The following is an 18,189-nucleotide window of genomic DNA, read 5'->3' as shown; positions in this document are numbered from 1 at the left end:
TACGTTTAGAAATGTCAATGAAGTGGAAACAAGTGTTAAGGTGTGAAATTAATGGACACTAAAATATTTCAGTCTAATAGATGAGTGAAAAGTGACATTTTATTAATTTGACTGGTGTTTGATAAAACAATGGCTTCTGAGCTGTGAATGGCATGTATGAATGACAAAGTGAGGGAATCTACGACACAACCACTTGAGTGCTTTAGATGTCAAAGAATGGGACATACAACACAACATTGTCAATGAAAATAAAGATGTGCAAAGTGTGGAGAAGAACATGATTGTGGTAAATGTGCTAAAGATGCTAAGCTAAAGGGTTGTATGTGTGGTGGGGAACAAGATTCTAAAGAGCAGGCAATGAGGTTCCGCCCGAATGCAACTGGGATAGGCTCCAGCACCCTCTGTGACCCCGAAAGGGACATGAGGTAGAAAATGGATGGATGGATGATTAACAGCAGTGATGTGAAGCCTTCAAGTGCATAAAACAATATTGTTATTAATATTATTTCAATCTGGTTGCCAAACGACATAAGAGTGTCTAAACTGTTTTCTTACCACTTATGGAACTGATGATTTCTTCCTGTAGCAGATACTACATTTGACATATTTGCAAAAGACTGCAACCTAAAAAAGGTTATCAATATTTTTCTTTTTTATTCATAAAAGTAGATTATTCAATGTGAAACCCAATTTCTCTGATAGAATAAAATATTTTAAAGGATGGTAAACTTTTCAGACTATAATAAAGATTTAAATTATTGTCTTCATGAGATAACTTTGATTTCATTTAAATAAACCCATTTTGATGGCATGTTGATAATCTATTTTAATTTGTATTGTATATTATTGGTATTCTCTTTAAGGTTTTGTTTTTATGTGGATTGTGTTTAATGTATTTTTATTTTATATTAAGAATTATTGAACTGTAATTAGAGTGCCTTATTTTGTGTCTATATTCATTAATGTTTAATTGTTCAATAATACATTTAGCTGCTGTGCAACAATTTTTTTTGAGGATTTTCAAGATAAAGGGAAGGTGAGACACCAGCCAGAAGTTTACCATGAGGTCAGGGTCGAGGTTAGGTCTTTCGAGCAGAGGATGAATAACCCCTTTTTTGAATGCTAGGCGAACAGTGCCAGTGGAAAGTGATAAGTTAATAATATTTAGCACTAAAGTCATCAGCCAAGTGGTAGGAGCTACTGGGGGGAGTCCTTTGTTGGGAGAGTGATGCAACTGTACCGAACAAATTTTTAGGATCGTTTTTATTCAGAAGGATGAGATTGAAGTAGTAATTAGTTTTAGCTAAGGGAAGCGTGCGTTTATAAGTTATTAAACTATCATTAGATGCTTGATGGAAAACCTCAAGTTAAGTCGAATGCCATTTGCGTTCCAGCTTTCTACATGATAGTTTAAAAGCTCTGGTTTCTTCTATGAACTCGGGGGTATGCCTTTTAGGGGCCTTCTGAAGCTTTAGCGGTGCTATACTATCAATTGCGTTGCACAGGGCATCATCAAATTTGGTAACGAGGTTATCAATAGAGCCCACATAATTTGGGAATGATGCCATTACCAAAGGCAGTTGGCCAGCAAGAGTCAAAATTTTGATAGCATTTATGTTACAGTTGCTAAAGCAGTGATTATTAGCAGCTTGTTGACAATGAGTCAGAACTTCAAATTTTATAAGGTAAGATATAAGGACATTACTTTAGTATACGGGAGTACCATAACTTTGGAGGTGGTGACACTAGGTCTAGGTCTATCTTATTACTGTTGCGATGTGTGGGTTCATTTATTATTTGTGTAAGACCACAGCTATCAATTACATTCTGGCGCGCCACACACGGAGGGTCTGACGGGGTATTCATATGGATATTAAAATCCTCCATTACAATTATATTATCTGCGTGCGTCACTCGAGTAGCAACAAACTCTGAAAATTCACTGATAAAGTCCAAATAGGGCCCAGGGGCGCTGTAGATAACAGCCAGATAGAGACGTAGCGAAGTGACAGACCTCATAGTAAGCACCGCAAATGATTTATATTTATTACTTAGGTTAGGGGTAAGGTTAAGGTTTTCATTGAATATAATTGCACCCCCTCCACCCCTTTTAAGGGGACAGGCAATATGTGCACTCGTATAGTTAGGAGGAGATGCCTCGTTAAGCGGGAAAAATTCATCTGGTTTTAGCCAGGTTTCGCTGAGACCAATGACGTTAAGATTGTTGTCTCTAATGAGGTTTTGGGAGACAATGATCTGATGTTTAAAAAGCCCATATTATAGGTAGTGGGCTGTTTTGAGGAATTTTGGTTAATGGTGTCCGTAGTACTGATATTAATAACATTACGTTTATTTTATGTAGTGCGCCTTAATAGCTGTTGTATCATTATAGGATGGCTTGTTAAACATTTCATAGGATTTTCAGAGGGAGGAAAAAACAAGACATTTAATATAAAATGTAAAATGATTAAATACATAAAAAGAAAAAGAAAAAAAATGGTTAAAAGCCATCGTCCCGGGGAGCATTTCATTTCGTCCTGTGCATTTTTTTTTACCGTCCCCGGGACGACGAGACTGCGTTAATCTCAAGCCCTGGAAGTTACATTTTATTATTTGCATTATTTGTTTCACCTGGGGATAAGTTGATTGGCAACACTAAATTGGCCCTAGTGTGTGGATGTGAGTGTGAATGTTGTCTGTCTATCTGTGTTGGCCCTGCGATGAGGTGGCGACTTGTCCAGGGTGTACACCGCCTTCCGCCCGATTGTAGCTGAGATAGGCTCCAGCGCCCCCCGCGACCCCAAAGGGAATAAGCGGTAGAAAATGGATGGATGGATGTTTCAGCATTGCACTTTGAAGATGGTCCCTCAGCTCTTTGACAGCTTTGGCTGTTTTTCAGATCAGCAGACAGACTCTAAGTCTTTCTTATTTACAGTATATATAAACATTTCTCATTTCTATTCAGACTTCCATATATATTTAATTTCCTTAACGGCTTGCCATAATATATATATATATATATATATATATATATATATATATATATATATATATATATATATATATATATATATATATATATATATATATATATATATAAATATATTATTTTTAAGCCAAATTATCCCGATCCATATATTACTCTAATTCAAGTAATTAAGTAATATTTCCAGGGCTTGAATTTACAACCATTTTAGTCACATATGTGCCCAAAATGTAATCTGTGCAACGTGAAAATATTTGGGAACAAACAATTATTGTATTGTGAGCAAAAGTCGTGGCATAGCCTCTATGTTGTGAATTAATAACATAGAGGCTAATGCCACGACTTTCATTGTGTTTCAGTGTATCTTGAAGGATCATGCAAGTAATTGTTATTCGATGCTGTAAACAAAATGTCACTGTGCAAACCCATGTTTGTTGTTGTACTGAACACAGATTGAAAATAAACCGACTGAAATAATAATAATAACAATGAATAATTTCTAAGTCTTTGTTAGCCGTTTGTGAAGTTTTGTGCTCGTGCGCTACGTTCGCTTGCATCCTGTGCATCTCCTGGGGGCTAAGCCCCCCCTGTCCTTAAAAGCTAGTGACGCCCCTGTTAATATCTTCTTTAGGTCTGGACTCGAAGTCGGAACCGCACCGTTCTTAAAAAAAAAAAAGTATGATGCGCAGGCACAGCACGTCCTGCGCGTCATAGTGAATCACATAGAAGCGTCAATAAATAATTAAATTAAAAAAATTAAAACGCGTCAATAAACATACAAGGGGCGTGCCTGTCAGGCGCGAGGACAGCAAGCGGCTGTAACGTAGCGTGAAAATATATTATATGCCGGTATAGCGATACTATCCCAAATACATATCCAACCATCCATTTCCTACCGCTTATCCCTTTCGGGGTCGCGGGGGGTGCTGGAGCCTATCTCAGCTACAATCGGGCGGAAGGCAGGGTACACCCTGGACAAGTCGCCACCTCATTACAGGGCCAACACAGACAGACAGACAACATTCACACTCACATTCACACACTAGGGCCATTAGTGTTGCCAATCAACGTATCGCTTTACAAAATATACTGGTATTAACTATAATACCGGTATATCACGCAGCTCTACGGTCTAATATTGTTGTGAGGAACCGGAGTAATTATTGTAATATTTGGTGTGAAACAAAACATTAATACGGGGAAACGGAACCAAATGTTTTAGCGCGCGCCGCGCATGCCGGACTTCTATGGTTGAAGGAACTTCCGCTTCTTCGCCGGATGGATGTCGGAAAAAGGAACGTCTTTGGTGCGTCATTCCATTCCATTTAGCTGCTTCTCAGGTTGGTGCACAGTGATAATCACACAAATGTCTATTTTCATTAATAGGAACGTTTTACGACAAGTTTGACGAGCATTACGATTTACGATTTGACAGGGATAATTCTTTCTTTCTTTGTTTTATTTCGAACATTAACACACTTACAGTATAATACATCACACAATTACATATTATTTCACTTTACATCATGTCCGAAAAGGAGTAGGAAGAAGCAAAGCTTATTTAATCCTACCCCTTTCCCACTTCAGAGCGTTTGCAAATATATACATTCATTTACTGACCCTTTTTTTTTTATAGCAAAATGATATCCGTGAATGAGTAATACAGCAGTTTTGTAATATATAATTAAGTCGGTCATGATACACATACTGAGATGAAGAATACCTTATTTTCAATCAGTTTGGAAGTGTTTCTCATAAGTATTCTTCTTTGTACTTTGTAAGCACTATTAATTTGAACAACCTCTTAAACTGGATCATATCAGTACAATGTTTAACTTCTTTACTTAATACATTCCATAATTTAATCCCACATACTGACATGCTAAAGGTTCTAAGTGTTGTACATGCATACACATGTTTTCAATGAGATTGTCCTCTAAGGTTATATTTCTCCTCTTTAATTGAGAAGAATTGTTCTACATTCTTTGGTAGCAGGTTGTAGTTTGCTTTGTACATCATTTTAGCTGTTTGCAATTTTACCAAATCACTTAACTTTAATATTTTTGTCTCGATAAAGTGTTTGTATGTTCTCTATATCCAACATTATGTATTATTCTAATTGATCTTTTTTGTAACACCGTTAGTGAATGTAGCGCACATTTGTAGTTATTTCCCCATATTTCTGCACAATAACTCAGATATGGTAACATTAGCGACCAGTAGAGAATATGAAGTGGTTTTTGGCCCAGGATGTATTTTGCTTTATTCATTAGTGAAATGTTTCTTGCCACCTTATGTTGTATATGAGATTTCTAGTTCATTTTATCATCTATTAATACTCCCAAAAATCAGGTTTCTTTTACCCTTTCAATATCTACTCCGTCTATTTGTGTTCGTGTATGATGCTCTTTTCTACTGTTACCAAATAGCATTATTTTAGTTTTACTGAGATTCAAAGATAGTCTGAATTCAAAATGGGTTGTTCTTGTATTTGATCAAAAACTAGTAAATTGAAATTACACTGCATTTTACTTTTAGTAGAATTCTAATTGAAATAATGTTCTTCTTCTTAGACCAGATATAAATAGTACTTTTTAGGGAATAATTTTCAAAAAACAAAAGTAACAGACTTAAATAAAATACTTTTGTTAACAAAAATGTAATATTGCACATTGCATGCAAATAATTATCTCCAACATTGAGATTAATAGTGAAAACTTAAAACTTCTGTCTTTAATAGAATTAATAAAATATAGTATTATATCATTCATCCATCCATCCATTTTCTACCGCTTGTCCCTTTCAGGGTCGCGGGGGGTGCTGAAGCCTATCTCAGCTGTATTCGGGCAAAAGGCGGGGTACACCCTGCACAAGTCGCCGCCTCATCGCAGGGCCAATATAGTATTATACATTGTATGCAAATAAATAAGCAAAATATGAAGAAGTCTATAGTTTTAGAAAGTCAAGTGAATAAACGCATGCTTTTTTTTTCATTCACCCATCTTAGTGGTGGTAAATTATTTTAATTAATTATAGTGTCTTGCTACATAACAAAAAAATTAATTGAATTACTAAAGAAATTACTTTTTCATTAACTGAATTATATTACGAGGGAAAACAATTCATGTGTTACTTAAAAATATATATCTAATGACTGGCTTATGTATTTGAGATATGTACCAAATTTGGGTAGAGGGTGTGTGAGTCACTACATTTACATGCACTAGATTAGTCTGGTGTCTCAAATAGTAAGTTTTTTTTGTATTTTCACACCTGCGTGTGAAGTCCAAGTGTCCATGCACTTTCTCTAATGCGACTATTGGTCATACGTCATGTGCCTCCCATACACGGGGGGGGGCACAGTTAATTTCTTTTTTTTCCAGTTGACCTATATGACGTCTCACTCGGCGTCTAACAAGTTAAGAGCCAAGCTATGTTGTGATGTCCGCTGTAATATTTGGACAGATTAGAAATATCATGTCTCTAATGGGTAGATGGTAGATAGAAAACAGCATCAAGATATGATCTTGGATTGCACTACAAACATGACGCTACAACAGGGGTCGGGAACCTTTTGGGCTGAGAGAGCCATGAAAGCCAAATATTTTAAAAAGTGTATTTCCGTAAGAGTCATATAATATTTTGTAACACTGAATACAACTAAATGTGTGCATTTTCAAGTAAGACCAACATTTTTAGTGTACAATAAGTCTCTTATTCTTTTTAATAACATTGTTATTCTGAAGCTAACCAATAATAAATAAATACCATTAATGCGACTTCTTGAACAGGTGCGGTAGAAAACGGATGGATCGATTAAAATGCATGAGAATGTTTTATATTTTGAACGTTATTTTTAACACTGTCATTACCTCCGGAATTATTCATTACTTATGGTGTTAAGCAATGTCAGCTAAGATTTATCTGAGAGCCAGATGCAGTCATCAAAAGAGCCACATCTGGCTCGAGAGCCATAGGTTCCCTACCCCTGCGCTACAGCAAAGAATGTATCAGTTGGTGGCAGGTCCGAATTAAAGAAAAACAGACGGCAGAGAGTTTTTTTCGAAATAATTTTAGGACAGAGAATCATGAAAACAAAACTTTTGAATGTCTCTGAGTTCATTCATTATGCAGCAAAGGCTCTGTGGATTGATGGAAGGAGTTTTAAATCCGAAGGAAAAGACAGATCGTGCCCCGACTGGGGATTACCTTGGTTTCTATTTTTCTGGACTATCTTGCCAGTTGTGTGGATTACTTCGTTATAGACCGTCTGTGACGTCCACAAAAGTCCAATAACAAAACACTGTGATTCAGATCAGGGCGGCTGTTTCTCCCAAACACGCCTCTCCAGGTTTCACTGTCATTGCCAATGTGAGCGTTAAAGTCCCTCAACAGAACAAGGGAATCACCTAGGGCAGCACTCTCCAGTTCTCTCTCGAGCGAATCCAAAAGGGCAGGTACTCTGAACTGCTGTTTAGTCCGTAAGCACAAACAACGGTATACCCACCCGAAGGCAGAGTGAAGCTACCCTGTCTTCCACTGGGTTAAACTGGAATGTACAGGCTCTGAGCCACAGGGCAACATGTATTGCCTCCCCCGCCCGTCGCCTTTCACTACTTGTAATGCCAGAGTTGAGTCCAGCCCCTCTCGAGAGGACTAGTTCCAGAGCCCTTGTTGTACGTCAAAGTGAGTCCAACTAGATCCAGCCGTCCCAGGAGCAAGATTCCGTCACCGAGAATCGGACCGCCAAGGGCCCTGTCTTTGGCTGTAGCCCAGTCCACATTGCACCCGACCTTTATGGCCCCTTCTATGAGTGGTGAGCCCATTGGAGGGGGGACCCACGTTGCCCCTTCAAGCTGTGCCCAGCCGGGCACCATGGGGACAGGCCCGGCCACCAGGTGCTCGCTATTGAGTCCCACCTTCAGGCCTGGCTCCATAGGGGGGCCTCGTTAACCCGCATTCAGGCAAGGAAAATCTCAGTCCTAGAGTTTGTTTTTTCATAGAGGTCTTTGAGCTGCTCTTTGTCTGGTCCCTCATCTAGGACCTGTTTGCCTTGAGACACCCTATGTGTACATTATATTTAAAATCAATATAATGATATATTACATGTAAAATCATGTGTACCTCATGTTTAAAATCAATACAGTGATATATTACATGTACGATCATGTGTCGTGTGTACTTTATGTTTAAAATCAGTATAGTGATATTGTTGCTGCTTCAACTGCATTTTTTTCCTTAAAAGTCTTCTTAATATGTGCACATTGCACAATCAATCCGTGAACACACTGTCTCTGAAAGGTGATTGACGAAGAATGAGGAAGTGTTGTTGTGTGTCTGGGAGTGAAGTAGACAGGAGTGTGTGCACGAGAGGAAATACATGTTAGAATTGGAATAAGCAAAAGATTGGCAATAAAAATTAAGAAGAGCGTCTGACATTGTGTGACTTCTTTTGGAGGCTACATCACGTTATATTTAACTTGCAAGTAGGGCTGGGCGATATGGCCTTTTTTTAATATCGCGATATTTTAAGGCCATATCGCGATACACGATGTATATCTCGATATTTTGCCTTAGCCTTGAATGAACACTTGATGCATATAATCACAGCAGTATGATGATTCAATGTGTCTACATTAAAACATTCTTCTTCATACTGCATTAATATATGCTACTTTAAAGGCCTACTGAAACCCACTACTACCGACCACGCAGTCTGATAGTTTATATATCAATGATGAAATCTTAACATTGCAACACATGCCAATACGGCCGGGTTAGCTTACTAAAGTGCAATTTTAAATTTTGCGCAAAATATCCTGCTGAAAACGTCTCGGTATGATGACGTCAGCGCGTGACGTCACGGATTGTGGAGGACATTTTGGGACAGCATGGTGGCCAGCTATTAAGTCCTCTGTTTTTATCGCAAAATTCCACAGTATTCTGGACATCTGTGTTGGTGAATCTTTTGCAATTTGTTCAATGAACAATGGAGACAGCAAAGAAGAAAGCTGTAGGTGGGAAGCGGTGTATTGCGGCCGACTGCAGCAACACAAACACAGCCGGTGTTTCATTGTTTACATTCCCGGAAGATGACAGTCAATCTTTACCATTGGCCTGTGGAGAACTGGGACAACAGAGACTCTTACCAGGAGGACTTTGAGTTGGATGCGCAGACGCGGTACCGTGAGTACGCAAGCAGCTGCGGCTTCCAAACATTTGATCGCTTGCCCGTACGTACGTGCCGCTATGTGCATGTCACGTACGTAACTTTGGGGAATTTGGGGAAATATATGTGCTGTATGAACTTTGGGTAGGTGAACGGTACTTTGGGCTGTGGGATTGAGTGTGTTGTGCAGGTGTTTGAGTTGTATTGGCGGGTTATATGGACGGGAGGGGGGAGGTGTTTGTTATGCGTTATTAATTTGTGGCATATTAAATATAAGCCTGGTTGTGTTGTGGCTAATAGAGTATATATATGTCTTGTGTTTATTTACTGTTTTAGTCATTCCCAGCTGAATATCAGATCCCACCCGCCTCTCACAGCATCTTCCCTATCTGAATCGCTCCCACTGCCCTCTAGTCCTTCACTCTCATTTTCCTCATCCACAAATCTTTCATCCTCGCTCAAATTAATGGGGAAATCGTCGCTTTCTCGGTCCGAATCGCTCTCGCTGCTGGTGGCCATGATTGTAAACAATGTGCGGATGTGAGGAGCTCCACAACCTGTGACGTCACGCGCATATCTTCTGCTACTTCCAGTACAGGCAAGGCTTTTTTATCAGCGACCAAAAGTTGCGAACTTTATCGTCGATGTTCTCTACTAAATCCTTTCAGCAAAAAATATGGCAATATCGCGAAATGATCAAGTATGACACATAGAATGGACCTGCTATCCCCGTTTAAATAAGAACATCGCATTTCAGTAGGCCTTTAGAACTTTCATGCAGAAAAGGAAATCACAATTGAAAAAAATCACAATTTTTTTCATACGGTGTTGATCTGGAAATGTTTGCCTCGGCATTTTGATGGTGTGGGCGTGTGCTACCAAACGGAGATGTTGACATGCGGAGTAAGCACTGTTCATTCTCTAGCGGGTGACTTTTCAAATGACGCTACATATTAGCAGTAATGCTACTTTTTATAGCAACGCTTTCGCCCCACACTTGACAAATTACGGTTGTCTGTTCGACATATTCCCACTTGAAGCCAAACCACCGCCAGACGATGGACCCCCTGCTGTTTTTGGGGGGAATTAATTATTCCTTCATTTGTTACCAGATTTGCACCTTCTTTCGCTCGTATTATCGCTCACACGGCGACGCTAGCATCACAGCTAACGTTAGCCTTGCTGCTACCTCTTTAATGCGCGAGGGCGTATACGTATGTGACGTATGACGTGACAGTATGTGACGTGTGTAGAAGCTGCGCTTGTCTGTCTGTGAGAAGGAGAGACGGGAAAGAGCGAGGAGAGCCTGTAGTGTAATGCCAGCAGCTAAAAGCAACTATGTGAGAACGCATACTCGAATATCACGATATAGTCATTTTCTATATTGCACAGAGACAAACCCGTGATATATCACGTATATCGATATATCGCCCAGCCCTACTTGCAAGTTTAAAAAAAACCTCATTTTTAAAGTGTGTCGGATTTTACTTTGCTGTGGCGGGCCGTCACAATCATATTAAGGGGCAACCCTGCAGGTGAGAGACATGATTTATAATCTAGAATTGACTTTTACCGATTTAGAAGCGATCAAGAAGCACCATCTTTCCAGCTCAGTAGGCTATGTCAACACTGTAGCTCACTAGCTGCACAAGCTAGCTAGCTCTCTGTGATCATGGCTAAAAGTAGTTTGTCTGCATAAGTGCTTAGAATAACAATATTGCTAACACATGGTTAATATTCAGGTCTCAAGATGTAAATGGAGTATTGTTGGCGTTTTTCGGATGCGTTTTAAGAGGCAGAATGGATAACTCCAATTAACTGCATTGCTATCCACCTAGAACAGGGGTCGGCAACCCGCGGCTCCGGAGCCGCATGCGGCTCTTTGATCACTCTGATGCGGCTCAGCTGCATACTTGCCGACCCTCCCGATTTTCCCGGGAGACTTCCGGATTTCAGTGCCTCTTGTGATTAATATTCTCCAATTTTCACCCTTACAATAATAATAAGGGCGTGTCATGATGGTACAGCACTTGGCACTCTCTACAATCTGTACAAACAGCTTGCCAGCACATCCTCTTATCATATGCATCCTCTGCTTGCACACTTAAGTGACAGCAAGGCATACTTGGTCAACAGCCACACAGGTTACACTGACGGTGGCCATATAAAAAACTTTAACACTCTTACTAATAATGCGCCACACTTTGAACCAAAACCAAACAAGAATGACAAACACATTTCGGGAGAACATCTGCACCTTAAAGGGGAACATTATCACCAGACCTATGTAAGCGTCAATATATACCTTGATGTTGCAGAAAAAAAGACCATATATTTTTTTAACCGATTTCCGAACTCTAAATGGGTGAATTTTGGCGAATTAAACGCCTTTCTATTATTCGCTCTTGTGACGTCACATCGGGAAGCAACCCGCCATTTTCTCACTTTCGTCGGTGTGTTGTCGGAGGGTGTAACAACACGAACAGGGACGGATTCAAGTTGCTCCAGTGGCCCAAAGATGCGAAAGTGGCAAGAAATTGGACGAAATTTGTTCAAAATACGAGGCTGTGGGGAAAGCCGACGAAATGGTCAGTCGTTTGTTCCGCACACTTTACCGACGAAAGCTATGCTACGACAGAGATGGCAAGAATGTGTGGATATCCTGCAACACTCAAAGCAGATGCATTTCCAACGATAAAGTCAAAGAAATCTGCCGCCAGACCCCCATTGAATCTGCCGGAGTGCGTGATCTATTCAGGGACAAAGGACCTCGGTAGCATGGCAAGCAATGGCGGTAGTTTGTTCCCGCAGACGAGCGAGCTAAACCCCCTGGATGTCTTGGCTCACACTGCTTCTACCGTCCCTTATGCCACCGAAGATGATCAAGAGAAGAATATCGACCCTAGCTTCCCTGGCCTGCTGACATCAACTCCAAAACTGGACAGATCAGCTTTCAGGAAAAGAGAGCGGATGAGGGTATGTCTACAGAATATATTAATTGATGAAAACTTTATTCATTACTCGCGGTTTTACGTAAATTATTATACATAAACTGTGTTTACCAATAATTTAGCTTAAAAACATTCATTTTTTTCAATCATTCGAGTACATTCGGGTAGTCTTGTGTAATGCAGTATTTTGTGTCTATTTAGGTATGGTTAACCTGAGTGCTGAAATCGTGGAAAAATATATGTTCTTAGCGCGCCTGAAATGGGCTGTCTGCACTCTCAAAGTGCATGTTGTTGCCAAATGTATTTCATATGCTGTAAACCTAGTTCATAGTTGTTAGTTTCCTTTAATGCCAAACAAACACATACCAATCGTTGGTTAGAAGGCGATCGCCGAAATCGTCCTCGCTTTCTCCCGTGTCGCTGGCTGTCGTGTCGTTTTCGTCGGTTTCGCTTGCATACGGTTCAAACCGATATGGCTCAATAGCTTCAGTTTCTTCTTCAATTTCGTTTTTGCTACCTGCCTCCACACTACAACCATCCGTTTCAATACATGCGTAATCTGTTGAATCGCTTAAGCCGCTGAAATCCGAGTCTGAATTCGAGCTATTGTCGCTATACCTTGCTGTTCTATCCGCCATGTTTGCTTGTATTCGCATCACTGTGTGACGTCACAGGAAAATGGACGGGTGTATATAACGATGGATAAAATCAGGCACTTTGAAGCTTTTTTAGGGATATTGCGTGATGGGTAACATTTTGAAAAAAACTTCGAAAAATAAAATAAGCCACTGGGAACTGATTTTTAATGGTTTTAACCCTTCTGAAATTGTGATAATGTTCCCCTTTAACACAACATAAACACAACAGAACAAATACCCAGAATCCCATGCAGCCCTGACTCTTCTGGGCTACATTATACAACCCCCCCCCCCCCCCCCCCCCATTCATATAAAACTTGCGGGCTGCACTAACAGGTGTGGGCTGTGTGTCTGAGACCCTTGGTTTATACATAGCACAAAGCAAAAAAAAACTTTGTATGCAGTGTGATTTCCTTTTAAATTTCAAAAGATTTTTGTGGCTCCCATTGTTTTCTTTAATTTGTGTAACTGGTCAAAATGGCTCTTTGAGTGGTAAAGGTTGCCGACCCCTGACCTAGAAAGAGCCGATTGTTACAAATTAGAATGCAAAAAAATGATCATATCTTTTCTTGTTTCTCATAAGGATTATTAATGATAGACAAAATTAAAAAAAACATAAGTTCAGTTCCCCTTTACAAAAGTAAAACACATGTTGAACTTGTAAATGTGGCAAATGTAAACATTGATTTGTTACATCTATTATCTTAAACCACTATTACAAACAGGCTAGCCAGGCTTCAGGATTCTGAAAAGTAGGTTTTAATTTTTTAGTCCTGTTTTATGTTCTGCTTCTGGTGTGCAAGCAGCTGTCATATTTGCATGTAAGGTTTTACTGCTGGTGTTACTTTGTTTTTTTTCATGACTCATTTTATTGCTTCTGTGATTCCCTGATGTACGGTATGGTTATGACATCTTGAATGTCTGCGTGGTGACTGATGAGATCTTCAAAGACTTTATCAGAACATATGCAGGACAATGTCTCATGTGACTGAGTAAGGCTGGATGTTTCTAAAGCATGTTTTTCTGCTTATGTCCTGCAGACATCTGTGAAGAACATCTTCTCCTTGAGCAGTAATAGTAGACCTCAAGGATGGAGCAGGATGAGTCCCAGCCCCTCTATATAAAAGTGAAAGAAGAGGAGCCCTCACAAATAAAAGAGGAAGAGGAGGAGCCGCAGTACCGCCATATTAAAGGGGAAGAGGAGGAGCCAAAGCAGCCCCGCATTAAAGAGGAGGATGAGCCACATACATTTTACATTAAGGAGGAAAAGGAGTCACAGCCCTCCTTCACAGTACAGAGAAAGAGGAGTCATAGCTCCGCTCACATTAAAGAAGAAGAGGAGGAACACAGCATCAGTAAGGAGGGAGAGCATGTTGAAGGACTGGAGGAGGTTCATGTCACCAAGATGCCAGTGACTGGTGTGATTGTGAAGAGTGAAGATGATGAAGTCAAAAGTGAAAGTGAGGAGAAGAGAGAGGTGGATCCTTCAAGCAGCAGCTCAACTCAACACATGACAACAGAAGACCACTGTGGAGGATCACAAGCAGACAAGCTCTTAGCTCCACTATCAGATAGTGACGACACAACGTCACACTCTCCTGACACTGATGATGAAGACTCTAAAGCTGATAAGACATGTCCCACTGACAACACACGCTTTAAATGTTCTTACTGTGACAAAACTTTCAATCACAATTGTCGTCTGAAAACACACATGAGAACACACACTGGAGAAAAACCTTTTTCCTGTTCAATCTGTGCTAAAGATTTTACTCAAAAATACAATTTGAAAACACACATGGTAACACACACTGCAAAAAAACCTTTTTCGTGCACAGAATGTAGTAAGGGTTTTGCTCATAAATGTATGCTGAAAGAACACATGAGAATACACACTGGAGAAAAACCTTTTTCTTGTTCAATGTGCGGTAAAGATTTTACTCTAAGGCAACATTTGAAAACACACATGACAAGGCACACTGGAGAAAACCCCTTTTCCTGCTCAGTATGTGGTAAAGGTTTTACACGAGCTAATGATTTGAAAAGACACATGAGAATACACACTGGAGAAAAAACAATTTCTTGTTCAGTGTGTGGTAAAGAATTTACACAAACTTGCTATTTAAAAGTACACATGAGAATACATGCTGGAGAAAAACCTTTTTCTTGTTCAGTATGTGGTAAAAGTTTTACACGAACTTGTGATTTAAAAATACACATGAGGATACATACTGGAGAAAAACCTTTTTCCTGTTCAATCTGCGGTAAAGGTTTTACACGCATTAGTGATATGAAAACACACAAGAGAATACACACTGGTGAAAAAACTTTTTCTTGTTCAATCTGTAATAGAGGTTTTACACGAACTGGCGATTTTAAAATACACATGAGAACACACACTAGTGAAAAGCCTTATACATGTCTAAACTGCAACAAGAGCTTTTGTCAACAAAGAACCCTAATAGTACACATGAGAACACACACTGGAGAGAAATCGTTGAGTTGCAGTGTGTGTGGGGAAAGATTCTCTTACGAGTACCAGTGTAAGAAACACACGTGTGCTGGTGAGAACAGCAGCAGCAAATTAAGCTGCAAGATTTGAAATAAACTTACAGAACTTGTGTAACAACATTAGCACATACACTATATTGCCAAAAGAATTTGGCCACCCATCCAAATGATCAGAATCAGGTGTCCTAATCACTTCGCCCGGCCACAGGTGTATAAAATCAAGCACTTAGGCATGGAGACTGTTTCTACAAACATTTGTGAAAGAATGGGCCGCTCTCAGGAGCTCAGTGACTTCCAGCTCGGAACTGTCATAGGATGCCATCTGTGCAACAAATCCAGTTGTGAAAGTTCCTCGCTCCTAAATATTCCAAAGTCAACTGTCAGCTTTATCATAAGAACATGGAAGAGTTTGGGAACAACAGGAACTCAGCCACCAAGTGGTAGGCCACGTAAACTGACAGAGGGGTCAATGGATGCTGAAGAGCATAGTGCAAAGAGGTCGCCGACTTCCTGCACAGTCAGTTGCTACAGAGCTCCAAACTTCATGTGACCTTCCAATTAGCCCACATACAGTACACAGAGAGCTTCATGGAATCGATTTCCATGGCCGAGCAGCTGTATCTAAGCCATACATCACCAAGTCCAATGCAAAGCGTCGGATGCAGTGGTGTAAAGCACGTCGCCACTGGACTCTAGAGCAGTGGAGACGCGTTCTCTGGAGTGATGAATCACGCTTTTCCATCTGGCAATCTGATGGACGAGTCTGGGTTTGGAGGTTGCCAGGAGAACGGTACATTTCGGACTGCATGGTGCCGAGTGTGAAATTGGGTGGAGGAGGAATTATGGTGTGGGGTTGTTTTTCAGGAGTTGGAGTTAGTTCCAGTGAAAGGAACTTTGAATGCTCCAGGATATCAAAACATTTTGGACAATTCCATGCTCCCAACGTTGTGGGAACAGTTTGGAGCGGGCCCCTTCCCCTTCCAACATGACTGTGCACCAGTGCACAAAGCAAGGTCCATAAAGACATGGATGACAGATTCCGGTGTAGATGAGCTTGACTGGCCTGCACAGAGTCCTGACCTGAACCCAATAGAACACCTTGGAGATTAATTACAACGGAGATTGAGAGCCAGGCCTTCTCGACCAACATCAGTGTGTGACCTCACCAATTCGCTTTTGGAAGAATGATCAAAAATTCCTATAAACACACTCCGCAACCTTGTGGACAGCCTTCCCAGAAGAGTTGAAGCTGTAATAGCTGCAAAAGGTGGACGGACATCATCATGAACCCTATAGGTTAGGAATGGGATGGCACTTCAACTTCATGTGTGAGTCAGGGCAGGTGGCCAAATACTTTTGCCTATATAGTGTATTTGTTAATATGCTTCTGCCATTTTTAGGTTACATTTTTTTGGTGTTTTCATTCCAGTTAAGTATATGTATTGATATAAGCTCTGTTTCTTCCTACTCATTTTCAGACATGTTGGAATGTGAAATAGTAGACATGTGATGTATATGTAAATGGCAGAACATTTTGTTCATGAGAAAAATGCAGTTCTGTCATGTTAGTTTTTTTTGTGCCTTTATTTTGAAGAGCCCACTCTTATTAAGGTACTTCCTTTATTGCTGATGCTTGACTTCCTGCTGCCGTTCCGTCTGACATCAACAGCATGCTCACGTTACTCCAGGACTGGTAAAACATGCTGACAAATATATATTTGTCAAATTCTGTGTGAACATTTGTGAGAGGTTATTTTATTGTGCCTCGTGTTTGTGTTGTTTATATGTCACATTTAGGAGAGTCACTATGAGCTGTGTGTGGAAGCTAAGCTAACTAGCTGAGTAAACTTTGCGCCCTTGGAAGCGGAAGGAGGTAGGAGGAGACTAATGGTTTATTTCTTGTAAAACAAGTGGTTAATTTCATTTAAAACAAACGGGAAAATGTCATTATTTTTATTTAAATAAGAGCTGTAACTTGTAATTAAGCTTCATTCATGTGAAAATTCATTATTTAAGTTTACTAAAAAGATTTGTTTATATAAGTTTAAAAATGTAAACATGATTTATGTATTGTTTGTGGAAATATGGTACGATGGCATTTGTATTTTATGCCATCTTCATAGTTTTCACGGTGTCATAATTGTGAGGAGAAAAGGAGGAGATAATTAAAGTTGCACCAGTCGAAGCTCTCTGCATCTTGTGTCATTAATCCAAGTGGGCCGCTACAGTATACACTGTAATTGTATACAGGTTGAAAATAAACTAATGCAAACATCATATAGATAAAGGGAAGGTGGGACACCAGCCAGAAGTTTACCATGAGGTCAGGATCGAGGTTTGGTCTTTTGAGCAGAGGATGAATAACCCCTTTTTTGAATGCTCGGCGAACAGTGCCAGTGGAAAGTGATAAGTTAATAATATTTAGCACTAAAGTCATCAGCCAAGTGGTAGGAGCTACTGGGGGGAGTCCCTTGTTGGGAGAGTGATGCAACTGTACCGAACAAATATTTAGGATCGCTTTTATTCAGGCGGATGAGATAGGAGTAGTAATTAGTTTTAGCTAAGGGAAGCATGCGTTCATAAGTTATTAAACTATCATTAGATGCTTGATGGAAAACCTCAAGTTAAGTCGAATACCATTTGCGTTCCCGCTTTCTACATGATAGTTTAAGAGCTCTGGTTTCTTCTATGAACTCGGGGGTATGCCTTTTAGGGGCCTTCTGTAGCTTTAGCGGTGCAATATTATCAATTGCGTTGCGCAGGGCATCATCAAATTTGGTAATGAGGTTATCAATAGAGCCCACATAATTTGGGAATGGTGCCATTACCAAAGGCAGTTGGCCAGCAAGAGTCGAAATTTTGATAGCATTTATGTTACAGTTGCTATAAAGCAGTGATTATTAGCAGCTTTGTTGACAATGAGTCAGAACTTCA

The 18,189-nt window shown here is 40.0% G+C and overlaps 1 protein-coding gene across 1 annotated transcript; it reads left to right on the top strand.

The window, feature by feature from the left end:
• Positions 1-3,741: 3,741 nt before the first annotated feature.
• On the top strand, positions 3,742-17,440 carry LOC133610601 (uncharacterized). Its single transcript, XM_061967017.2, has 2 exons — positions 3,742-4,326; positions 13,785-17,440. The coding sequence occupies exon 2, from the start codon at positions 13,835-13,837 to the stop codon at positions 15,344-15,346; it is 1,512 nt and encodes a 503-aa protein (XP_061823001.2). The 5' UTR covers positions 3,742-4,326; positions 13,785-13,834; the 3' UTR covers positions 15,347-17,440.
• The last annotated feature ends 749 nt before the right edge of the window (positions 17,441-18,189 follow it).

The sequence above is a fragment of the Nerophis lumbriciformis genome, linkage group LG11 (assembly GCF_033978685.3).
Source record: "Nerophis lumbriciformis linkage group LG11, RoL_Nlum_v2.1, whole genome shotgun sequence".
In the NCBI taxonomy this organism is placed as follows: Eukaryota; Metazoa; Chordata; class Actinopteri; order Syngnathiformes; family Syngnathidae; genus Nerophis; species Nerophis lumbriciformis.
The sequence above is the reverse complement of the archived record's forward strand: the minus strand, read 5'-3'. Positions and strand labels throughout refer to the sequence as shown.

Coding starts and splice junctions, on each gene's coding strand:
- LOC133610601 (XM_061967017.2), top strand. CDS start 13,835: ATGGAGCAGGATGAGTCCCAGCCCCTCTATATAAAAGTGAAAGAAGAG.